The sequence below is a fragment of the Sciurus carolinensis genome, chromosome 3 (assembly GCF_902686445.1).
Source record: "Sciurus carolinensis chromosome 3, mSciCar1.2, whole genome shotgun sequence".
Taxonomy (NCBI): Eukaryota; Metazoa; Chordata; class Mammalia; order Rodentia; family Sciuridae; genus Sciurus; species Sciurus carolinensis.
Genome location: NC_062215.1, coordinates 60,338,979 through 60,365,323, shown reverse-complemented (window position 1 = coordinate 60,365,323; position 26,345 = coordinate 60,338,979). Strand labels below are relative to the sequence as shown.

Below are 26,345 nucleotides of genomic sequence, written 5' to 3'. Positions count from 1 at the left end.
GGGTGACAATGACAGAGAAGCAGAAAAATGAAAGCAGGATACATCTGGGGCTTGTCCTGGGAAGTTGACAGGTCAGGTATGGTTATTGGACTTTTCCCATCATTCTCTTCTTCATCCTTCCTCATTTATGTTTTTCACTCATTGCTCTTCAAAAAAAGCTTCATTTAACAGGTATTTTTGGATAAATTTTGTATTATACAGTTCACTGGACAAGGCAGGGAGATGCAGCTTCTTCCTGGGAGGTGGTCCTTGGTAGGAGCTAACTTGGTCCATTCTCTGGGATCTCATCAAAGCCTGACCAGTGTTCCTGGCAAAGGGTTGACAGATTAGCTTAGTAGCAGAACACTTGTAGAGAGTTTGGAGCAACAGGAGAAGAGTGTGGTATTTTAAGGAAGAGACAGAATGGGAGACAAAATGAGTGCATTATTCCTGAAATCACTGAAGTCATGGCTAACTGAGAAATGTAACAGTTTTTCATACAACTTATTTTATGCTTTGCCCAGAGTCTTGGTGTCATACTGTGGATGCTTAGCCTTCTTCAATCCATGCCTCCTTTACCAACAACCCCACACAATCTCTTCCCACTGTCAGTAATACCTCTCCTCCTACACCAGAACACATCTGTTTGGTGAACTCCTATTCATTCTTCAAGGCCTGATTCAAGTCCCACACCTTCTTTGAATTCTTTCCAAACTCCTCCAAGAAGAAGAATTTAATTCCACATGGTTCATAAAATTACAAAGAAACACAAAGACCCTCTGCATGTTGCTCCAGATCAAACTGTTTGAGGATATAAGCTAAGATTCTTTCATCTCCCTGTCTCCCCCAGTATCCTATACAGGGGTCAACAAATCACGTCCCGCAGGGCAATTCCAGTCCTCCACCTGTTTTGTAAGTAAAATTTTATTGCAGCATGGCCATGGGCACTCATTTACTTCTTCTGAGCCACTGCTTTTGCACTACGAAGGCAGAGTGGTGTGTCTGCAAGAGACATGGTATGACCCTCAAACCTAAAATATTTACTATAGAATCCTTTACAGAGAAGGTTTAACGATTTGTGAATTAGCGCACAATGAGTGGTGAAAATGAATGGCAAATGCAGTGAGGTTTTTTGTGAAGAGATTTAGACTGGTATTTAGAAGGCCTGGGTCCTAACTCATTGACTAGATGATGATGATGATGATGATGATGAATTTGATAGACTAATGATGAGTAGACAGATAAAAGTTATAAGACATTATGTGTCAGGCACTATGCTAACAATTTAAACTTTATTACTCACTTATCCTCATAACCAAGTCAAAGGATAGAAACTAGTATTTTCCTCATTAAAAAAGAAGAAACTGAGATTCAGAGAGGACATACTACCTTAGTAGTAAAGTCAGGACTCAAAATCAGGTATGACTTACAAGGAAACTGGAGACTTAACCATTACCTTAGAACACCCCTGGGAAATGCAGTTTCTTCATAAGATCAGGACCATTCAATGAGCAATGTGGCTTTCAACCTGTTTTAGCAAGCAGAAATCTGTATTATCAAAATTTTTGTAAATACTCTGTGTGTGGGATGTGTATCAAAATTTACCCATGGAACCTCAACATGGAGGAAGTCCACTCCTCAGCATTCCCGCCTGGCAGGGTCCTCAATGGCTTTGGTCAACCTCACATCGGGCCCAGAGTTCCTCCTCCTTGGCCTGATGGATGACACAGTCGCCCACCCGGTGTTGTTCCTGTTCTTCCTCAGCATCTATCTGCTCAATGCCCTGGGCAACCTGAGCATGGTGGTACTGGTGAGGTCTGATGGGGCTCTGAGCTCCCCTATGTATTACTTCTTGGGTCACCTGAGCCTCGTGGATACCTGCTTTACCACGGTCACTGTCCCCGATTGCTGGCCAGCCTGCTCCACCCTGGCCAGGCCATATCCTTCTAAGCATGCTTTTCCCAGATGTACTTCTTTGTGGCTCTGGGCGTCGCAGAGAGCTACCTCCTGGCTGCCATGTCCTACGACCATGTGGTGGCGGTCTGCCGGCCACTGCACTACACCGCGGTCATGACACCCTGGCGCTGAGCGGCGCTGGTGGGTGCGTCCTGGGCGGTGGCCCACCTGCACTCGCTGCTCCACACGCTGCTTATCTCTGCACTCTCCTAGGTCCGCTTCAGCCCTGTGCGCCACTTATTTTGTGATGTGACGGTGATGCTGAGCTTGGCGATGTCGGTCGGACATGTCCCCCGCAGACTATCTTCCCCGAGGGCCTGGCGGTGGTGCTGACCCCGCTGCTTCTCGTGTCCCTCTCCTATGGGCACATCCTCTTTGCGGTGCTTAGAGTGCAGTCCACAGGAGGCCGCGCCATACCTTCTCCACCTGCAGGGCCCACCTGGAGGTGGTGTCGCTTTTCTTTGGCTCTGTCCTCTCAGTATATTTCCAGCCATCATCCGCTTACTCAGCGCAATATGACCTACTGGGCAGTGTGGCATGTGCGGTGGTCACACCGACCTTGAACCCCTTCATCTACAGACTTCTCAACAAAGAGGTCAAAGGTGCTCTAACATGGGGGCTCAGAAGCCGAGCTGCACCCCAAGAGGTAAGGATAGGTCTGGGATCACTAGCATTTAGTAATAATAACAATTACCCAAAACTTTCTTTTTCAGTTTCTCAAAAAGTATCAGTTTTGACCCTATGACATCTTATTTTTTGTTAAATAAAAAATTAGACAAAGCAAATAGGACGTGTTGATTATAGTGCTGGGTACATAGCTATAAGTTAGATCCAGTCATTGTCTGGGTGCTTGAATTAGAATCTACTTTAAATAGTTGGGGGGAACAAATGAAGGCAATGCAAGGAAGTTCTACCTGTTTATGGAAAAGGGCAAGAACAGTGTGATTCCCAGCAAAGGGGAGTGGAGAGGAGCCTGGAGAAGCAGGGGAGGTCTGAGGAGGAGTTTTTCCACATTTTTTTACTGGTGCATTAGAGTTGTGCATAATGATGGGATTTGTTGTTACATAGTCATACATGCACACGATGGAACAGCGTGATCTGGTCACTATCACTCCCCAGCACTTCTTCCCTCCCTCCTCACCTCCCAGGCCTAGTCCCTTTCCTTTATTGATCTCACTTTGCTTTTCATGAGGTTCCCATCCCATCCTCCTTTCTCTTGATTTTTTCTCTCTAGCTTTCCAGAAATGAGAGAAAACACATGGCCCTTGACCTTCTGAGTTTGTCTTATTTCTCTTAATATGATGGTCTCTAGTTACATTCATTTTCCTGCAAATAACGTAATTTAATTTTTCTTTATGACTGGATAAAACTCCATTGTGTACATATACCACATTTTCTTTACCCTTTTATCTGTCAATGGTCATCTAGGCTGGTTCCATAGTTTGGCTACAGTGAATTTTCTCTGTGAAGGGTTTTAAGGAGGTATGGTTGAATGTGCTGTAATGACCTCTACAGCCCTGCAGACTCCTCCCCAGGAAAATTCGGTAAAGATCTAGTTATTTTTAAAGTGGTTTAAGTTTTTTAAAATTTTACCCCATATATACTGTGCCAACCATTTTCATTGTGAAAATTCAAAAGTAAAATTCAAAAGTTACCCACCCAAATCAACCTCTACTTCCATCTCAGTTGTCCCTTCAATCTCTCTCTCCCTCTCTCTTATTTTGAAACATAAATAACATCATCCACTATATACTATTGTGCAATTTCCTTTTTTTGTAGCATAAAATAAGACATCTCGGAGATCTTCTTGCTACAAAGAGAGTGCATTTCTTTTTAATTTCAGGTACAGACTCCTAGATCCTATAGACCTTTTATGACTTATTTAATCATTCTTTATTATTAATATTTTAATAAACATTTTAAACTGTTTTCCCAGTTTTTCAGTATTATAAGGATGTAATGGCTATTCTTGTAAAAGCATAAATAAAAGTCAACAGTTAGTGAGGAACTGATAGTGACAAATACAGTCCTAAGTGTTTTGTGCATGTTTCAATCCACAGAAGTTTCCAAGAGGAAGACACACTTTTTTCCCATAGTACAAGACTGAAAACAGACTGAGAGAAACCAAGTAACTGTCCTAAATTTGTAAGTCTGAGTTATTCATCTCCTTCAATGATTTCTAGTCTACTTGATTTTTTACAGCACATTGAGAAACTTTTAATAATATATAAATTCTTAAAGTGTAATTATGGCCACCTTTTTTCTTTTTCTTTTAATTTCATTTTATTCATTTTAACTGTTCCTGTTTCTTTTTTCCTTTTTAAAAGTTTTGAGCAGCATGCATTAACTTTACATATTCATAGGGTTTAGTGTGATGTTTCAATGCATGCATATAGTATGCACCAAGTCCACCCACTTCCCACTCTTAATTATTAAACTCCCTCATTTGCTTTTCACTTGGTTCCTTTTCTATTCTTAGTGTTCTTTATTTATGCCTTTTCTCTGCTTTGTCTTGTTTTACCTGGTAGGTTCATCTTTCCAAACAGAATATTTAGCTTAACTGATGCTAATTTTATTGTGTTTTGGTTTTCAGCACCATTGATTTTTTGGATTTTCACACTTAGTAATTCCTTCCTCTTATTTTCTTCATGTTGTGGTACTTCTTCTAGATTTTTGAGGTTTATGTATCATCTTGATTTTAGGAGAGGGGTGTCTCTACTGATGCCCACTGCTTTTGGAACCTGACATCTGTTAGCATCAACAATCCAGGGCAGTTCTTTTGGGGATGGAGCTGAAAGCCATCTTGAGTCTCACTGGTCCTGCTGATTCTACTGGACCAGTAGTTTTATTTTCTATACAACTACTTGTCTTGGAATGCCTCTAAGGTGTAGATAACATAAATCCTAAACCAACATCTATCCTGATTCTCAGGAGAAAGTATTTCCTTCCCCTTCATTCCAAAGAGGGCAGCTTCCTTCTCATCTCTTGCTGCTAGGTAGGCAGTGTTAGGAGAACATTCTCATTGAAGTTACAGTCTTGGAAATTCAGACTCCATGGATGCTTCCAATCTTATATATCTCGTTAGTTCATGTTCTCTGCCCTGTAAAACTCAGGCTGCCAAGGTCTTCCAAGTGGCAGACATGCCCAAGGCTGCAGTGTTGGCTTCTGAGCCCACCCATCCCTCAACCAGTTTCCTCCTTCCTGGATCCTGGAGATGTCCTGTCCTGGTGGTCAGCCCAGAGATGCAGTTTCATATGGTTAGTTACTAGAAGCACAGGGATTTTCAGGATTGCTACTTTCACAGTTTTGCTAGAATCTGATATACTTGCTGGAGCTTCTGAAGCAGAGTCTCCATGACTGCCTTGGTGGACTACAGGTTGTTTTGTATGTGTGTAGCAACTTCATCATTGACAAAGTCAAATCTCACTCTGTAAAAACTGTGTCAGCTTGCTGGTTGCTTGTAATCCGAGAAACTCAGGAGGTTGAAGTGGAAGAATGCAAGTTCTAGGCCAACCTCAGCACTTAGAGAGACTGTCTCGAAATATAATAAAAAGGGCAGGAGGTGTAGCTCAGTGGTAGAGTCCCCCGGGCTAAATGCCCAGTACCAAAAATACATAAATAAACAAATAAATATTTAAAAAGAAAAATCATACACCAATGAGACACATGACTGTGGAAGAACAATCATGTGATAGAACCACTGTCATTCCCATTTTATTAATAAGCAAGTGGAGGCCTAGAGAAATGAGGACTATTGCCCAAGGATACAGAGCTAAGAAGTGGTGCCATGGGGCTCAGAGCCCTCCTCTCTGCCCTCATCCAACACCCCCGGTTGGGGGATGGTCACTGCCATGCTGTTAGGATATGCGTCAGTGTGCTGAGCACCAGCCCTGCAGAGTGTCCACAAGTGAACTGTGGGAAAAATGGACTCTGGAACTCACTGGGTTCCTTGTGGCCACTGGCTTGCATTCCCCTTTTGCCCAGGAGCCTGAAGAGTCCTCCACCTTTTAGACCTGAGCTGGCCAAGGTCTAGTCACAAGGTTGGGCTTAAGGGGCAGGTCCTGTGCACTCATAGGAGAAAACCTGCAGCAGGCCTTGGCAAAGCTGCACAGGCCTCAGCAAGAAACTACTAATGAACAGAGCCTGGGATGAAGCCCAAGTTAGAATGGCAGTGCCACTTTGTTCTGTCACCATGTGTGGACACTGCATTGCGGTTGACAGAAGTATTTAGCCTCTGAGAGCTTAGCAAATAGGAAGTCACAAACAGGACCACTGCTTGTCCAAAGATGGACACCAATATGGGCCACCAACCTGGGTGTGGGCCAAGCTTACCCCACATGCAGGCTTGCCACTATCATGGTAAGATGCAGTGTCTTTCTGGCAGAATAAGGGTGACTGTGGCACACGTCTTTATGACATCCTCTCTAAGGAGCCCTTTCCAAGGCTGCTGCCAATTTCTGCACCTGATGCAGCTGCCAAGTGAGGCACTCAGGGTCTCTGAGCTGGGTGCCACATCCACAGCCCTGTTGCCTCCTCCCAACAAGCCTTCCTTTTATGACTAAAATTAAGTTTTATCCACCTTCCATAAGAAACCATATATGGAGCTGGCTTCTGCAGATGCTCTTCCCAGGACACAGGGAAATCTCTTGAGGCTTCCCACACTTCCCTTTGCCTTGCCTCCACCCAACATCACTTCCCTGTCTCTGCTGGGAGTCTCAGTCTCCCTCTCCTGGCCCAAGCTTTTGGCCACAGGACCTTCTGGGTCTCCTGCACTTGGGCTGGGGAGGCTGCAGTCACTGCTTTGAGGGCCAGAAGACACTGGCTGGGCACTGTGTAGACCCTGGTGATGGGGCACGGGCAGGGGCATTACTTGTGAAAGCTGCCCACTTCTTATCTATGAAGGACCTCTTCATAGTTTCCAAAGATATCCTAGGTGTTGTAGAAAGCTCTTGGAGATGGCTATGATACACAGACCACTGGCTGGCACTTTCATTGGGCCAACTCCATAAATAGCTGCAAAAACTAACTTCCTCCTGCTTCAATTGTCAGAACCTGTGCCACGTAATACCACCTCTACTGGCATGGTCACCACAGTGTCCAGCAGTATTCCTCTTGGAGGTTACTTCTTTGTTCACCAGCAAGGGGTGTTCCCTAAAGTGCAGGGCTCTTGATAACTGCCCTGATGCATCTACTTTAGAGATACTGCTTCTGGAAGATGTACATAATTGGAGGGAAAAAGTTTACCTTGAATATCCAAAGAGGTGTTGGAATTTTGGGTAATGCTGGAACTGTTTAGACTATGGGAATTCTTGGGAATGGACTGAATATGTTTCGTATTGTGATTTTAGCATGAGCTTTTGAAGACCAGGGCAGAATGTTGTGGTTTAGATATGAGATGTCCCCCAAAAGCATTAGTATAAGACAATGCAAGCATTTTCAGAGATTAAGTGATCAGATGGTGAGAGTTGTGATCCAATCAGTGAATCAGTCCACTTATATGGATTAACTGGGCAGTAACTGTAGGCAGGTAGGATTCCCTGGATGAGGTAGGTCACTGGGGGAATGGATTTGGGGTTTATACTTTTTCTTTGGCAAAAGGAGCTCCCTCTGCTTCTGATTGCTATGTTAGAGCTGCTTTCCTCTGCCTTACCCTTCTGCCATGATGTTCTGCCTCACTGTGGGCCGAGAGCAATGAAGTCAACTGGTTAGAGAACTAACCTCTGCAAACATGAATCAAAATAAACTTTTATTCCTATAAGGTGTCCCTGTCAGATCTTCTAGCGACATTGATATCTAACTAAAACATAGGGTATTATCATTATTTTGCAAATGAAATAATGGTAGTGTTTGTGCATTTTGGGGGCTGGTAGCAGGGACATGTGACCACTGAGTCACATCCCTAGCCCTATTTTTTATTTTATTAGAGACAGGGTTTCACTGAGTTGCTTAGTGCCTTGCTTTTTTTGGCTGAGACTGACTTTGAACTTGGGATTCTCCTGTCTCAGCCTTCCGAGGAGCTGGGATTACAGGTATACACCACTGCACCCAGTATGTTTGTGCATTTCAAGAAGTTTTTATCCTTTAGGATGCAAATGGATAATGGATAAGTCTAATTGAAACAAGAATGGCCATGTACTGATAATTGTTTTATCTGAGTAATGATTATATGGAAGTTCAGTGTATTACTTTCCCTACTTTTGCATATATTTAAAATTTTGTCATGATAATTTAAAATTTGATGACAACTTTTGCTTCTATTTGTGCAGTTTTTAAAGATCGGTCTTTTCTAACCAGAATAATTTGCAACTTATTCCTTTTCAGTTTTCTTTTTAAAATAGGTAATACCAGTAGGAAATTCAAGTCTATAGCTCCCACAATACTTTTTTTGGGGATGGGGGATGGAACCCAGGGACTTGCAAAAGCTTGGCAAGTCCCCTGCCAGTGACTGCTACTCAGAATATTTTTTATTTTGAGACAAGGTCTCACAAAGTGGCCTAGACTGGCCTCAAATTTGTGATTCTCATTCTTCAGCCTTCTGAGTAGCTTGGATCACAGGTGTGTGCTACCAGCCTGGCACACCATGCTTCCCCAACTTTCAAATGCATATACTATCTCTTAGGACTCTTGCACATAAGCAGCAACATTGTACCACCTATAAATTATGATGACCTTATAGACACACACCTGGGGAAACTTCCTGTGCAAAGACAGAATCCCTGGGGAGGTCATATATGAATGAGCATAAGACATCTTTATGTGCCCCCAGCAGAGTGGGAAGATGGCTCAAACTAATTTATAGTAAATAGGGGTTTTGCTCATCCCAGTGGATTGGGTGATCTGTAAATACTCAGCTCACTAGTAGTAGTGAGAAGGCAGTACAGCCTAAGTGAGAATAAACCCACCATAGCTTCAAATCTCAGTTCTACCAATGACTAGATGCGATCTTATTATATGTCAGAGTTTACACATACATTTCATCCATATAATGGGGCACTGTTGAGTTTTGAGTAGGGCATGTGGAGTATGAGGAAAGTGTTTCTTGAGTAGGTCTTACTGTTCAGTCCTTGCATATCTTCAAGGGAACCTAGAACGATGCCTGACCTTTAGCCAACCCCTGGGAAAGTGGCCCTGAGAATGTTCTCATGTTAATGGTTGATAATTATGTTTTGTATACCTGGGGCAATGGACCATGTCATTTCAGCCTGTCAGGATTACTTTGCACATACATCAGCATACTTGACGTGCATCTGATTTCCTACCTGGGATCCTAAGTCTCAGCAGCTGTGTCTGTCATGTAGCATGACATCTCTATGTGACTGGCTCTCAATAAAAGCCTCAGACACCAAAATTTGAACAGTTTTCTCTGTGCAGAGACATTTTGCACATGTCCACATAGTTTACTGCTAAAGAGAAAGCAAGTCCTGTATGACCCTAGATGGGGAAATGTTCAAAAACCTGTGCTCAACTTCTCTGGATTCCTCCTGATACATATCTTTTCCTGATGCTCTTGGTTTATATACTTCCAGTCTAATAGAATGTATTCATAAGTATAAAAATATATATATCTTTGAGATGATGCAGGAAGCACCTACTGAGTTGCAGGACAATGGCTTGAACCTTGCCACAGTGATGTGACTATAGCTCACCTAATCACCCTGGAAGATTCCAGGGGGGAGTCAGAAATTGCCAACAGCAAAAGCTACTGTGAACTAGATCTGGCATTAAGGCAAACAGTGTATCAATTAAGTCATCCACAGCAGCAATAATTGCAACTTGAATGGTGGGGTCAGAAGTTTTATAAATGAACTAGATCTAAAAGGTGGTCAGAATACAGTTCATTAAGAGAAATGAAAATTTAATAGGAAGATAGAAGAGAATTTACAATGTTTCAAATGTGAACAGAGAGAATGCAAAAGAGATATAGCAGATTATAATTATAAGGAATGAGGAGGAAAAATAAAGTAAAGGGATAAAGAACAAGAGAATTTCCTGTTAGTGGGAGAAGAAAGGAGAGGAAAAAAAACAAAACCAAAATAAAACAAAATTCTTAGCCCTCAAAAGACAAGGCAAGAAAAAATAATGACATTTAAAAATGCTAAAAGTGAAAAACAGAAAGAAATATGAGTATGTATATATGTACACAAACCAAGAAGCACAGCAAAAGCACACATAAAAAAAGGAAAAAATATTGTTAATGAACAATGAAGAAATGGTCTCCAATGAGGTGGTCAAAATAATAATTGACAAGAATGGATGGTCTCACCCCAAGCACCTGGCAGCTTCCAATCTTTGCTGGGAGTCTGGGTCTCAGGATCCTTCCAGGAATTCTGCTTATAGGGTTTGGGAGTTGAGGGTGTGGTGGTGGTGATGGTGGGCAACACTCCACATACTCTGCTGCCCTCAACATAGCCTTCCTGGGATGAGTCTCTGGGTGCACTAACAACCACCTTTTCAAATTTCCAACCCACTTCCACTGGTCACATGAGCCATCAGACACAAAGGGAAAGCAAAATGGGCTCCCTTCTGTATCCCTTATTTGAAACCCCCTAGGTAAAATCTCCTCTGTGCCTGTTTCACTCACATTCCGCTGGGTAAACCCTGGGTCACACATTGGGTACTTGCCAGAACAGTGTTTGCTATGGTCTCCCAGCTCCACAGTAGCAAGCTGGAGTGTGGCCTCCTTGAGATGGCTCCCACCTCAACTGTCCATGGCCAGTTGAAAAACAGTGCCCTTTTCCAACATCAGATGGCTGTGCAGGCTCTGGATCAGCTAAGTTTGGGCTGCCTTTCTGAGCTACAGAACTTTCTGTGCCAAATTTGTCCATTGCATTTCTCTCTCTGTTCTCTCTCCTCTGTTCTCCTCTCCTCTGGGGTCAACCAGCATGGCTGCTGCAACTGGCTTGGTTCCAACATACTCTTTCTTCTTTGTTCAGTGCACCATAATTTCTGAGTCTCTAAGACACTCCAACTGTCCAATGTTGAATTTTCGTGAAATTCCTCTTTCACCCACCTTCCGTGAACAGTTCTCCCCCTGCTTGAGTCCTGATCCACAGAGCAACTGGACATGTAGCCTTCCTCTCTCTCCCATCTTGGATGTCTCCACACTGGGCATTTGCATGGAGAATGTCTTCCCTAGGTGAAAAATTGCTTTCTATTTAGTTCCTGAATTAATAGGCAGACAGCTCATTCTGTGAGCACTTTGTAGGTACCGACTGATCTTCCCAGGCCCTTGAGATGCAGGCGGGTCATTTATCTCCTTTGCTCAGAAAGGAGACTAGGGAACTTCCCAGGTTGCAGTAGGAAGACCCAGTTCAACTAGCGAGCCCCACAATGTAGAGAAAATTCTCCATCTCTGTCCTCAACCAGATCTGAATGGTGCTTCTACACAAGGAGGGAATAAGAGAAAGTTAATGTAGATGATGAATTCATTGTAAGAGAGCTGAGAGAAGGGGCAGGGCATATGAGCTGGGGATTTAGAAGAAGGTCATTCAGTAGAATTCTTGCTGAACATCTGTGCTAGCAGGTGTGTCTGTGAGGTGCCCAGAGCACCAGAATTCATATGGGGAAGGCAAAGATGAAATAAAATCTTATTCTGGAGAGCAGCTGGCTCATCAAAATGGTTGGCCAAGTCATCTCTGAGAAGGTGACCTTCAGCTGAGAGAGATGGAGACCTTCAGCTGAGAGAGATGGAAAGTAGGGCCCACCCTCTTTAGCTTCCAGCAGGCATTCTGAGTCACTGCTTGCATGAGCAAGCCATGAAGTTCATCTCTAATGTGGAGACATCCTGGTTCTCTAAGAGGAGAGCAATGGACTTGAGTGAACACCCCCAGACCCTGAAAGCCAGATTGTGGAGAGCGGAAAAAAGGATCTTTCAGGATGCTGGAACCTGCAGTAGAAAACCTCCTAGGAAGTCCCATAGGAGAACTGTGTCAGCAGCCTCTGCCTACAGGCTCCAGCTAGCACCTGCCTTCCTGATGCTGACTCGGGGCACAGGTTTCCAGTGCACAACACCTGAGATGAAAGTCAGTGATTGTACTGAGTCCAGGCAGTGTGACTCTGAGATGGTTGAACTGATTTGTCATGGGTAATAAGGTCCTGTCCAACTGCACAGACCTGAGCAACAGTGTTCCCAGCACCCTCCATAGAGAGCTCAGGAGACCAGGCAGGGCATGGGAAACCCGAAAGAGAGTGTTTTAGAAAATTGGTCCTGGTACCAAGTTCTTCTACAGAAAGCCCTCTAGTAAGGCTCTTTGAGTGGGCCAGTGTCTTCCACACACATGTGGGATTCCCAAAACCATGCTGGACTTTGTTTCAATCAGCACTGCAGGAAGAGGCCTGGGAGTGGCTGCCATTCTCTGGGAAGGTCTCTGTGCAAGTGTCCCAGAAGATGCCCTTGTCAGAGATGATGTCCTGGGCTCTCCTTCCATTGTTGAAAGGCCTAGGCCCTGACACTATTCTGGATGCCCTGCCTCCACTGGAATTCAGTTTCCCTGTGCCAAGACCACATAGAGGAGCCTGAAGTCTAAGCTTCAGCTCTAAACTTTACTGTCCAACAGTAAGCTCGTGTCCATTCTCCAGGTATCATGCCCCACAACAACAAAGACACAAGCACGGCAATGGACCAGGCTCCAGGCTCCCTCAATCCTCCTCCTCACCTGAAAATGCCAGCTTATCCTTCTGTCCTTCCTGACCTACCCACCCAATCTCTTGACTGACTTCAGTGACAGCCTTCCTTGTCCCAATATCCTGAGGATCTATGGTTATTAGCCAATACAGGAGTTGGTGCCTGGTGGGACAGATGAGCCAGAGGTGGGCCCAAAGTCAGAGGCAGGCCTTTCCTTTTCTCCAGTGAGTTGATCTCTCCCAGGTCACTTAGGCCCACCTGCATCTGCACCCCATGTAGAGAAGGGAGAGTATGAATCTTATTTGGGAACTTTGCAACTAGGCTGAGATTAGGTGCCATTTTATAGGAATCACATAGAAAAATACTCAGAATGGAATGAGGGCACTCTGTGAATGCCAAGTCTTGACATAAGTTCCATGCTCTGACAATATGTCAGCAAAGCATGGGGGAAAGTTCAGCTGCTAGAGGTTGCCCATCAGAACCAAAAAAACATAGCTGTGATTCTCAGTATTCTCCTACCCTCCACCAAGGCCCAAAAGTCTGATAGCATGGTGCAACCTTCTAGAAGGGAAGTTTGGCAGAAATAACCTGTATTTTAAATGTGCAACATTTATTTTTCAGAATTCTACTTTGGGGAATGTATTCAGCAGAAATAATCTGATTTGAGCACAAGACCTGCAGAGGAGATGAGCAAGCTGGGATTACAGAAAATCAGAAGGAGCTTAAAAGTTGCCATCAAAGGGACTGTTTACAGTGGGCCTCCTGAAACATAAAGAAATTTTCTATACCTATAGTTGTCAACATGAGAATCTAAAAGTCACTTTAGCTTCTAAACCCAAGGAACATTACTATCCCCTAAGTTCCAATGACTAAATATGCATGGGTGGAAGTACATGTGTGATGCACATGGAAGGAGTGGTTTGGGATTGGTCCCCAGCTCTGTCTGGTCATTCATGAGTGAGAGTCTCAGCCACCCACTTGAACAGAGGAGAGGACCTGAGTGTGGATTTTTACCTCTTAGGCATATTTCTCCCTCACCTGATTTTTTAAAAGAAGTGTGATGCATTCTTGCATTTATTTTGCAACAAACAGAGGCAAGGTGGTGTGTAGAGTCCACCATGCTGTCTTAGGGTGGATGCAGTCCCTCCTGTGATGACCCCCAGCATCACGTGCCAGCAGTCCTGGATTGTAGCGAGTGGACCAGGCCTCTCGACCAGTCTCAAGAGAGTATTAAAAGGCACTGAAGTCAAGCGTGGTGGAACTTGCCTGTAATCTCAGCAACTTAGAGAGACCCTGTTTCAAAATAAAGGCTGGAGTGTGACTCAGTGGTAGAACACCCCTAGATCCAGTCTCCAGCACCACACTCAAACAAAAGGCTTTGAAGTTGATGCTCCTCTTGCTGTGATTGCTTTGGACAATTACTCTTCTGTGAGGAATGGTGGGAGTGAGAAGGGGGCACAGGGTTTAGGACAGCCCCCAGGGCCCACCTCACAATCTGCTGTAGCACATCATTAAATTTTTGTGGAAATACAGGATGAGTGAGATGCTTTTTATCACTGTTTGGCCAAAGGATGGTAATCATGTCTCTAGGCACTGTGGACCTGAGTGGGGCTGCTGCAGGCTACCTGGAACTGGAGAGAGTGCCAGGGCCACCAGACCTCCTGGGCATTTCCTGACTTTGGCTCCAGCTGCATGTGTCTAGCAAACATGGCCCCGAGGCTTCTAGACCAGATTGGACAATGTAGAGCCTTTCCAGCAGGCAGTGTGCTGTTGAGAAGGTCACATACCCTGATCTTGCAGCCAGGCCATCTAGTCTAAAGCAGGATCAGTGCCAGATTCTCCTTGTCCAGCTCCTGTATTTACCCCAAGACTAAACTCCCTGAAGCACTGTGTGCAGAAATCCTGCCACAGTGTCAGCTTCAGTCCCCTAGAGAGGAGCAAGCTGATCCAAGATGAGCTCATGACTCCACTGCTTGTCCTCACAAGCCCTGAACCCTCCCTATGTGCCATCCTACTTCCAATAAATGAGCCCACACCACTCTCCTTTGCTTGCTGACTCCTGCACAGAGCTAGGTGCTGGGGCACAGGCTGCAGGGACTCTGCAGCATGGAAAGAGGCTCACCAAGGGCCACTCCAGACTCAGAGCCAAGGATGTTGCCCCCTATGGGCTGTGTCAGAGGCTAGGGACAGCTTCTGCCTCCCTGCAGAGGCTAGACAACTGGGGGGACTGTGTCCCTTGCTGGGTGCCAATGGGAAGCCATCCTAGAGGAATCTGCTGTCAACTGGCTGAGGAGCCCTGGCTCTTTGGAGGTGAGTTCAGAGGGCTCCCTGCACAGAGGTGACCCCACACCTCCCCACCATCCAGGCTGATGTCAGGGACCTGAACATCCAGTAACTTGTAGTTACAGGGCAGCTATGCTAGGGGATGCTTTCTGTTGCCACTGCCCATGCACACACACTGAACTCATGTGACAGTCACTGCTGGACACATGAAATGCTCCACTGATTAGTCCTTATGACCAGAAAACCCACCAGCTCTTGGGTAGAAGAGGGGTGCATATTGGCAGAAAACTGAGCTGGGCACTAATTTTTTCCATGGTGATACAAGTTGGAAAGACCCTTTAACCCATGAAGTTTTTAATTCTGTGAACATAATAAAAACTCAAATGCCATTTGAATTTGAGTTGGCCCCTTTTCCATGGGAAGTATATGCATGTGAATAAGTTTATTAGTAAGAAAGGAAACGGAGTTTTTCCATGCCTGCTGTGGCAGTCTCCTGTCTCCTCCATTTTTCTAGTCCATGCAGGATTTCAATAGAATATTATTTGGAGAAGGTGTCATGGAAGTTCTGTGCCCACAGCTTATAATAATCGATGGACGAAATTACAGGAAGAATACTATCCAAGAGAAGACTTACCAACATGAAGAAGACAAAGAGGATTTCTATCAAGACCCAGTGGAATATGCTGATGAGTCCTGTGATGCCTATGAGGTAGGGCAGACCCCATAAGGATTCCCATCTACCGTGAGTGCTCGCAACCTGCTCTACAAGCATATAGTTGGAAAGAAAGGGGACACTAGGAAGAAAGTAGAAATGGAGACCAAAACTTCTATTAGCATTCCTAAACCTGGACAAGAGAGGGAATTTGTGATCACTGGTCAGTATTGAAATGGTGTAATTTCAGCCCAAACTCAGATTGATGTTCTTTTGGACACTTTTAGAAGAAAACAACCCTTCACTCACTTTCTTGCCTTTATCCTCAATGAAACTAAAGTTCAAGAAGAATTTCTGAATTTCCAGAAAGAAGTGCTGGAAAAGTATTCCATGAATCATGGGGTTGATAGCTCCATTTTCCAGAATTCGAAAAAAACTTCACCTAACTATTGGGATGTTGGTGCTTTTGAGTGAGGAAGAGATCTAGCAGACATGTGAGATGCTACAATGCTGTAAAGAGGCGTTTGGTACTGACATTTCTGGTGGCAAACCCTTGGAAATAGAGATGGCAGGAATAGAGTACATGAATGATGATCCTGGTATAGTGGATGTTCTTTATGGTAAAGTTCATATGAAAGATGGTTAGAACAGGCTGCAGGAATTGGTTGATAGAGTACTGGAATGCTTTCAGGCATCTGGACTAATAGTGAAAGAGTGGAATATAAGCTCGGGCGGGCTTGGCGGGCTCAAGGGCGCGACCAAATGTAAACTTGGCGGGTCTCGGTGGGCACAGCTAGCAGCCAAATAAAATGGGACAGAAAAGTGGCTGAAGCAAGCTTTATTGGAATTTGGCTCTTGGACGAAATTCCCAGATCCCCAGGGTATAGGGACCCGGAGAAAATCGCATATGGCTCTGGCTGCCCAGGGTTTTTATAGACTAGGATGGGAGGGGGTTTTGTTGAGTGACAGGTGGGTGTGAAGGGTCAGTGGAACTTTCCATCCACCTTGCTGCGAACTTTCTGGTCACCTTTGGCGGGCTGGTCTTTGTTCTAGCTGCTCAGCTTTGCCCCCTACAGTCGCCTAATTTCTGACCTAACATGGAATAGTGTGAAACTGCATGCTACAGTCATGAATACTCTATTCAGGAAAGATCCCAATGCTGAAGGCAGGTACAATCTCTACACAGCAGATGGCAAATATATCTTCAAGGAAAGAGAGTCATTTGATGGCTGGAACATTTTAAAGTTGTTTGAGAACTTCTACTTTGGTTCCCTAAAACTCAATTCCATTCACATCTCTCAAAGGGTCACAGTAGATGGCTTTGGAAACTATGCCTCCTGTGGACAAATTGACTTCTCCTGAGGTGGACCTTGGAAAGCTGTGGAAACTGAACATCACATGAGGGCAGCAGCAAGGGAACAGTAATAGCAGACTGCACAGAAAGCAGGAAGAATGTCTGCCCAAGGCAGAGCAGCAGAGGGAGGAGTGTTCCCAGCATGGCTTTGCCAGATGTTCCATCAGTCCTCCCAGGTGCTCTGCTGGGGAGCTCCAGTCCTCCTCCCTCATCACATTCTTTGTCCCTCCATGTCCTCACCTTCCTCCTTCCTTCATTCCTTAATCTTATCTTGATTCTTATTTTCTGTTCTTTGAGCCTGCTTCTCAACCCTGTGTGTCAGAGTAGCTATGTTGTGAGGACTGCATCTAACTACCATCAAGGATTTATCAGTGGGATTGCACAGGTCATTCGTGAATAAATGCACTTGCCAAGTTAAAAAAAAAAAAAGAAAGAAAGGAAAGGGAATTTAATTGTGTGATGTTAAAACTGGGGAATTTTCTCTCTACAGAGAGAAATCAAATTTATTCAGCTATATTCAATACTTAGCCAGAGTGAAAATTCAGTGAAGAGAACACAACTCCTACAGTTCTTGAAATGCAAATGGAGATCTGATTGCTATAAATACTGCAGACTCCATCAGGCAGGTCTTCCTGCCTCTGTGTGACCTGTATGAGACTTGTTAGGGGCAGTTACTGTTTGGATAGCTCCCAGAAAAACGCTCCGCAGACACAGGTCTTGATACCGCCGTTTACCGGTGACGAGTTCTGCTTCTTCTAATGTTGAAGATTAAGCACTAGAGAAGCACGCCAAGGCAAGCATATTAAGCAGGTTTATTTAAAGGGAATAATACAGACTTCTCCCGGCAGGAAGAAGGGGGCCATGGCTGATGTTCTAAAGTCCCAAGAAGTGAGCACACCCTGCATCTTTTATAGGTTAAAGTCTCTTTTGTTCTCCAGTTCTCTCCCCCCTTATCTCTCTCTCCTTCCTGCCTATGTGACTAGGCCCGGTTTTGCATTAAGTGAGAAGCCATGGGCAGGGGGAGGGCCAAGGTGATTCAGGCAGATAAGGGCCCAGGGGGCATTAATTAGCAGCTCCTTGCTTGCAGTCCTTGATAAAAGCAGGTTAATTTGGTAATCAATGGGCTCTGGAGATCCTTGACATTCCATTCTTCCAGGGGCAGTCTCCAACTTCCAAAGGCAGATGGCTTCATGGCTTCATTTCCTCGAATTGACCCGATTTCCTATTTCTACACTAACTACCTGTCCTTAATTCTGGCTTCAGTCTCACACAAGGAACTTTTATTTTATGTGGACGATTCACATTCACTTGGGGAAAAGGAAAGAAGAAAAGAAGAACATGGCACATGGTTTCTTCTCAGATATTGGAATTTCACGGGCTGGGAGGAACCAATTGTGGAGGAGAATTATTACAGACTGACTGATGGACCAATGACATATTAGAACGTAATGTGGGAGGCAGGAAGATTATGGCAACATAAGCCGGAAATTCCTGTAACGGGAGAGGCGGGCAGAACACAGATTGACAGGTGGTTGGGAGGCCGGATTCCTTACAAGACTGAGATCTAACTTGACTTAGATAGGTACAAAAGTTTAGGATCCTGAGAAAAAAAAGATCCTAATCAGGAATTTAGGGGAAATCTCTAACTTAAGAAGGGGAAATTACTCTGAGCTTCCTAGTTTAAATATGTGTGTTCCTGCCATGGTTTCCAGCCCTCCAGAAACAGCATGGTTTCTGCTACCGGGTGGGGGTGATGGGAAAGAGCAGAGTGGAAAGGCTTACTGAAAACATGGCTGCTCCCTGCCCAGACATGGCTGCTCCCTGCTCAGTCAGAGCCCCTGAGTGTCAAGCCTCTATATGAGAGAAGAAATAACATGGGGATTGGAAGCACAATGGGAGGCTATGGGAATTTAATTTGGACTGTAATAGAAACTTGCTTTTATTTGGACCAAGATGTTGACTTATCAACATTGGGAGATTTAATCAGCAGATTTAATCATGCTATTAAGAACTTTAAATATAAGAATCAGAAATATTTATCCTCCAGGACCTCTTTGTCTTCTGGGAACATATTTAAAAAGATTTTAGTAATTAACCTTAAGCAGTTTCCTATGGACAAAGAGATTCTGAAAGGTGGGTGCAAGTTTCTATTCAGAATACTGGAAGGTATTCAGATGTAGAGGAGGATGAGCTAGCATGGGATCTCTGTAATTTACATTTGAAAGGTCTTGCTCCAGTGCCTCACCTTGCTCCTAGGAGAGAACTTCAAGTCACAAGGCTAAGAATTCCTACCTCTGTTAATATGGCAGTGAAGGAATTAACAAAATTCTGATTATACTCTATTTTTGAGCAAAATGATTCTCAAAGTTCTGAGGGACCAAAAAGAACTCATGTGTCTAATCCTTTTACAACATTAAGGGAGTTAAAATCTGCAAGCTCTATGTATGGAGCAAACATGTCATTCATACTAAGCCTCTTACAATCCATATGTAATGAGGTCCTACCACCGAATGATTGACTCCTCCTAGCTAGCTCCTACCTTTATGAAGGTGACAATTTAACATGGAAATCCAATTGGATAAAGCATTGTTCTTGTTCAGATCAGGCAGAAATTAATAAATTGAATGGAGTTCAGATTACCTTGGCTATGCTTACCAGTTCAGGACAGTTTGCTGATTTGGAACAAAAATTGACTTATGATTTGAAAACTTATGCTCAAAGAAGTGCATGTGCACAAAGAGCACGAAGAGACTTACCTCCCCAAAGAGAGAAAGTTCTAGACCCCAACTAAGTTTGGCAGGGTCCAGAGAAAAATTTTTCAACTACCTTTGAGACTTTAGATTATTGGCTTTTCTAAATGTAATAAAGCTTACAAACAACAGAAACTTTTAATGCCTTGCAACAGCCAATGCAATTTACCCATTTTAGGAGTTCAAAAGTCAACTGCCTATTCCAAAACCTTTAATTAATTAATAAAGCAATTTCCCTCCATGTAGTTCTGTAGTTCTTAATCCATGTACTCTGTTATCTGAAATTCCAGCTGCTGCTTGGTTTACAATGTTAGATTTAAAAGATGCCTTTTTCTGTGTAGCCTAGACAATCAATCACAATATCTGTTAGTCTTTGAGAAACCAGAGAATGGATCTCAACTAATCTGGACAGTGTTGCCTCAAGGATTTGAAGATAGCTCTCACCTGTTTGGACAAACCCAAGTTAAGGACTTAACAAAATTTAGAGATAAAACATTACATAGATGACATCCTTTATGTGCTACCACATAGGAGAAATATCAAGGCCATTACAGAGGCTTCCTAGGGATAACTGGATACTGCAGGCCTTGGATTCCTGGGAATAGGGAATTATCTAATCCTCTTTATAGCCTCCTTAAAAAACTTTACACCAAGGAACAACTGCCCTGATGTGGGAACCAAAACAAACTAAAGGCTTTTAAAATATCAAAAAGGGACCTTACTTCAAGCCTCTGTTCTCAGCTTACCTAAGAAACAAGATTTAACCTGTTTGTCACTGAGAGGAAAATAACCCTACAAATATTCACCCAAGACTGCTGGATAGGCAGCCATGGACAAATCAGGTCAATAGCTAATGGCAATCTCAGTAAGGAGCTTAGCATAGTAGTTTCATTCTGAAAAGTAATGGAAAATAAGTTCTCATAATTTTCTTTGACATCCAAACCTGTCCTAAAATAAGAAATTGTTAAAATGCCCTTGGTATCAAGTTTTTGCTAGAACCACTAATCTCTCTCTCTTAGCTCCTTACAGATCTCTGTGAAGGCTTACATTGAAATGTAAATGGAGAAACCTGCAGGCTCAGTAGGAGGTCAGTCTCAAACCTAAGAAAAAAATTAAAGGAAAGAGTGACTTTTACCTGAACTCCAACTAATCTAAACTAAAAAATAAATTGTATGGTGCTTTATTAAAATAATTAATGGCTATGTCATTTCTCCAGGATGCATCTTTTTTCCCTTACATTCTGTATTTTTTGAGCTCTGATTTTTCTTGATCAGTTCTGTTTTTTATTCAACTAGAGTTTTTGATCATCTGTTAAATTGTGATGGAGATTTACCTATGAAAAGCTACAAGGCCTTTGCTTTTGTGTTATGTGTATATCATGATGTTTATGTATGTGTGACTAAGTATCATGTACATGATATCTAAATTGACATAAATAATGAGCACTCATGAATTAAAATAAAAAAATGGATCCAAATACCTTTAATTCATATGATTTTAAAAGGTTCAATTGAATTAGGTGAACAAATGAAAGTAAAATGTCTTTAAAATTACTTAACACAAAAGTCTCTAGATAGTCAAACTAATAAAATGTTGCTGTCTGTAAAATGTCTAATATTAATTGTTTCTAGGACTTTTCTTCAATAGGAAAGAGATGACAAATCCTGTTCTATGCACTTGTCTGATATCTTGTTTTTTTACAGTAAAATTAGTATATTAGATTTGACATGTATGGGATTACTCAAATGAGTTTGTTAGAGACATCTGATTAATTTACAAAAGTTAAAATGCTAACTATTTAATAATATCAAGTATTCTTAACTCCTTAAATTCCAGGGGGTAGCATACTTAATTATTCTTGGTGTTTTCATAGATGGGCAAGTAAAAAGATTTTAAAATTTCTTTATGTCATCACTAAAAACAAGGTTACTAAGAGTTAAGTTCTAACAGGTACAATTATATATACTAAAGGATCCAAAAGTTTCAATTGTGTTTCAGTTAGAGTACTATAAATACCATAAGTTATTTTATCTTATTAAAATGGAGTAATTTATTTAAATTCAGAAATTTCATAAGATTTGTTCCAAAATGTGAACAAAATAGGGGTCAACAGACAGGAAAGAGAAAAATTAAATGTTCTAGGTATGGAAATATATTTAGAAGGAAAAAATGTTTCTGGGTAGGAATGTCTTTGTGTGATGAAATACATGAGGGTTTTAGTGCTAAGAAAGCTGTGTGTAAATAAAGGGCAAATTTCAACAAGTTTGTGTGTAACTAAGTTGGTAATATGTATGTGAGACAATGAGTTAAAGCTATTTAAGTTTTTTCCTAAAGCAAATACTAATGTACTGATAAACCAAAGATTCCATATGTTAAAATGACAAGAACTTCTTTAAAACACTAATTTACTCTCAACATTGTGTCTGTCTAGTTTTATTCTTTAGAATGATTAGTCTTAAGAATTAGGGTTTGTACAATTGTAGTTAAACAACTATAGTTAGAATATTATACTATATACAAAAGTTAGAATATTATACTATATTACAGAGTTTAAATTTGTTTAAAAAACTAAACTGTATTAATATAAAAATATCAAGGAAATTGTGGAGCGGCCATTCTTCTTTGTATATTAAATATATTCACATCTTCCACATATACAAGTCTTATAAGCATAAAATTTATCAAGCTGCTGCTCTCCAAATTAAACTTGTCTGTATGGTAACTTTAAACTTATAAGAATAGTACATTTTATTGGGGATTTATCTATATCATTTAATGTTTGATAACAGGACCTAAAATCAATAGGATGTATGTAAAATTTTATGTTACCTTCTATACTAGGATAAAAATGTAAATGTATTTCTAAAAGTGAGAGCCTGATTTGTTTAAAGATTAATATTGTGAAACATGAAAGCATTTTGCCACTTTGCTACACAAAAGGAAAGTTAAAAGCTCTCTCAGCCTCTCCTTGATTCATGTTTTAGATGTAATGTCATATTGTGTTGACTGTTGTTCATGTAGACTCAAGAAAGAATGTATGTAACCTTTGTAAAATGATGTTTAAAGAGGAGGCAAAGATCAACTTCAGAATTAGAATGCTTAGGATTTGTGAAGAGCCCCATAAATATGGCTCTGCCTCCCATGTTACTTCATGTTAGAATGGCTCCAAAATAAGCCCAACTTTGGCTCATTCAAAGTTACATTCAAAAGACTGTTTTTTTTTTTCTTGTTGTTGTTTTTGTAAAATTACTGTGATCTCAAACAGGGGAGCCAAAATTCAAAATAACTATTACAAAAACTAAATATGTTTTTACTGTTGTTAATTCCATTTTGTACTTTCCTTGTAAGCTCTATAACTGTTGCCTGATTAATGTTTTGCAGAAGTACTGCTTCATGAACAAGTCACCTAAATTAAGTTGAAGTAATAAGGCATTACCTATAGGACAGAGAAGATAATATAGACTCCAATTAAATAAAAGGGGGTAAATAACTGTAAAGTTATAGACATTGAAGTTAAAGCCCAGTAATATTACTTTATGACTGGTGAGACTGGCTTGCTGGATGTTTAAGACCAAGCTTAGATATCAAGACAAAAATAAAGGGGCCAAGAAAACCAGTAGTTGGCTCTTGCCTTCAGAGTCAGCTTGAATCAAGAGAACTTGTTTAAGGAACTTTGCAATTCTTGGCCACACGACCTCCCCATCAGGGAGATTGATGAGACCACTAGAGGAAGAAAAGCCAATCAGTGCACCTGCTGCAGAGGAAGGTCATTGGAAAAGGGAGATATCCTGATGTTTCCAAGGGAAGCCACCTCATCAGGGAGACCCTACCTAGTGAATGTCACTAAAGGAACTAAGAAGCTGCTCTCAAGTTCCCCACAAATGACTCCTGTGGGAACTCAGCTGACTCTTAAGAGACAGGAATAGGACAATTTGACCAGCTTGGTTGTAAACATCTAGCAAAACAGTTAAAACCAAAACATAGTCATTCTTGGGCATTTGATAAAGAAACAACAGAAATGTAACTTAAGATGTACACTTGTGTTAGCCCCCTAGAATAAGTAAAGACTGGGGGCTACAAAAATGAGAATACTCAACATGTTATTTCTCATTTTCTAGCTGCTTTTGCAGTATTAGAATGTCCATTACAGATCAAAACTGATAATTCTCCATCTTTTACTAGTTCTTCTTTTCAACAGTTTTGCCACCAATTTCATAATAAACATGGAACAGGTTTTCCTTATAAACTCAAGGCCAAGCCATTGTAGAATGAGCTCATTTATCTATTAAGATACAATCATAAAAAAAAGGGGTAGATAAGACCCCACAAAATAAGCTTAAACATGCTTTGTTTGTTTTAAACTTTTAAAATTGTGATTCAGAAGGTCACACAGCAGCCAAGAGACATATGTCTTCTGACATGACAGCTCCATTGGGTTAGTTTGGTGGAAAGATTACAAACAGGACAGTGGAATGGATTCAGTAATAATGTGGGGTAGATGTTATGCTTGTGTCTTTTCAGAAGGAGCATTCTGCCCTATTTGGGTACCTAAACATGCCATCAAGCATGGGGGACCTGGAGCCAAGGTTTAAGTGGTTGAAGATCTAACCAGAGACATCAGCCCTGATGTTCAGGAAGAGCCAGAAGTCAATGAGAAGAAGGAGAAAGAAGAATCAAGTGAACCAAACACTCCATGTGCCTTTGTGGGGATAAATGAGGAATCTGATTTAACAGGCTTAAAATATGACTGAACAACAAGAAGTTAAATCTCCAATCTCAATGTTTGTAGCCATGTTAACTCTATTGAGCTCTCAGGTAGCCATACCCTCAGAACCAAGAGCCAGCACCTCAAAGCAGCTCTCAAAACCAAGATCCAGAACCTCAAAATAGATGCCCATAATTTGCATTTTAAATAATATAAAAAGGGGGAGATGTGGGAAGCCATCCTAACCTAGCAGAATCAGGCAGTTTCCTGTCTAATTTCTCTGAGAGAATGGCTCCCCTAACTCCACCCTATCCTGTCCATCACAAAAGAAGCTTGCCCCCTTTACCTATCTACAAATAAAAGAGAGTTGGCTACTCCAGGTTGTTGTTATTAGAGGTCAGAACTAGTATAGCCAGACCCATCATGCCCCCTCTCATTTAAAAATAGTATTGACTCTTGTGTGTTTGAGTAGATAAGTTTTTGGGTAATTGAGTGATATATGGCCAACACCATCCTTTGATAGCTAACCCTTTTCTCAGTCATGTCCCACACTTCTCCACCCAGTTTATTATGTGCTCTTGTTCCTTTGGATGCATCATATTCTGCACAAAGATTTGATAATCCAGGTGATTCTTTACTTCCTTGTATACTTTGTGTAGCCATTTCTGGTAAGTAACCTCCAAGTTCATAGCAGTGCTTCTGAACCAGTGCCTGCTGTGACTTCTCCAACTCAGTTGTACAATGGATTTGTTTGATGGAAGCCTGCTTTACCTCTTATAGTTGGGCAATATTTTGTTCTTCAAGATTATCAATAAATTCTTAAATAGAGGTAACATTTTTTAATTACATAGACAAGTAACCCTACTATTGATAGGGTAGAGAAGGTCTCTGGGGTAATCACATTTATTTCTTTGGATATAAAATACAAGATAAGCCCAGTTCCAAGCATGTAGGGTCCTGTTACACCAGTTTTAGAATAAAGAAATTGAGAGAATTCTCCAGGGATCAGCCCAAGACAAACTTTCCTCCATCTTCAGGAAGAGGCAATAAAGGGGTAAAACATGACTTTCCTGTGTAAGAAATCCTAGTTGCCTGAAATACTCCTGGCCCTAAGCATGCTGCATTTCTGAGACTTGAGACCACTGTGGCAGTGGCAGGAAGTACCACCTGTGAAAGCTTGGGCAGCAAATGTCCAAGCAGCAGGTTTATTGTCTCTGTGACCCCAAATGGAGACTCTTTTTAGGGACAGGAGGAAGATGACTACTTGGGTTTATTTATTTTTTTAATAGGACATGGTTACTGTGGTAAAATGCATGTCCCATGCATGTCCCATCTCATTTATTATCTTGGTCACTCATGTGTGTGTGTGTGTGTGTGTGTGTGTGTGTGTGTGGTGCTGGGGATTGAACCCAGGGCCTTGTGTATGTGAGGCAAGCACTCTACCAACTGAGCTATATCCCTAGCCCCTCTTCATCACTCTTGAGTGTATATTTAGTGGCATAAAGCAGCACATCCTCAGGACCTCCTCATCTTCCCAGACTGAAGCTCCATCCCACTAACACTAACCCCTCCCTGCCCCTGTCCCTAGCACTCACCACCTACTGCCTGACCCCATGGACATGGCTTCTAGGGGTCTCAGAATGTAATTCCTGACTGGTATCACTTGGCATAGTTTCATGGTTCTTCCATGTAGTGGTATGGGTCAGAATCTCATCCATTTTCACAAGTATTTTCATACATGTTTATACATGATTTCTTGCTGACTGAAGCTTTATTGGTATGCACTGTTCTTCTTTGTCCCAAGTAATATTTTTCTAAAATTTTTTATTTGTTTTTATTAGTTATACATGACAGGAGAATGCACTTTGAAACATCAAATAAAATGGAGTATAATTTCTCATTCTTCTGGTTATACATAATGTAGAATCCCACAGTTATATAGTTATATATGTACATATGTACATAGAGTAATACTGTCTGATTTATTATGGTATCTTTCCTATCCCCTATCATCCCTTAAATCCCCTCTATCTAAAGTAATC

General features: G+C 42.0%; 1 protein-coding gene and 2 pseudogenes across 1 annotated transcript; 2 read left to right on the top strand and 1 right to left on the bottom strand.

The window, feature by feature from the left end:
* Nucleotides 1–1,645: 1,645 nt before the first annotated feature.
* Nucleotides 1,646–5,443, top strand: LOC124979406 (olfactory receptor 1F1). The gene is given in 6 exon segments (XM_053743358.1): nucleotides 1,646–1,874; nucleotides 1,877–2,212; nucleotides 2,215–2,343; nucleotides 2,346–2,581; nucleotides 5,049–5,192; nucleotides 5,312–5,443. Coding segments are annotated over 6 exon segments (1,206 nt in total).
* A 9,937-nt stretch (nucleotides 5,444–15,380) lies between these two features.
* On the top strand, nucleotides 15,381–16,856 carry LOC124980864 (activating signal cointegrator 1 complex subunit 1-like; annotated as a pseudogene).
* A 7,986-nt stretch (nucleotides 16,857–24,842) lies between these two features.
* On the bottom strand, nucleotides 24,843–25,924 carry LOC124979405 (ATP synthase F(0) complex subunit B1, mitochondrial-like; annotated as a pseudogene).
* Between the last annotated feature and the right edge of the window lie 421 nt (nucleotides 25,925–26,345).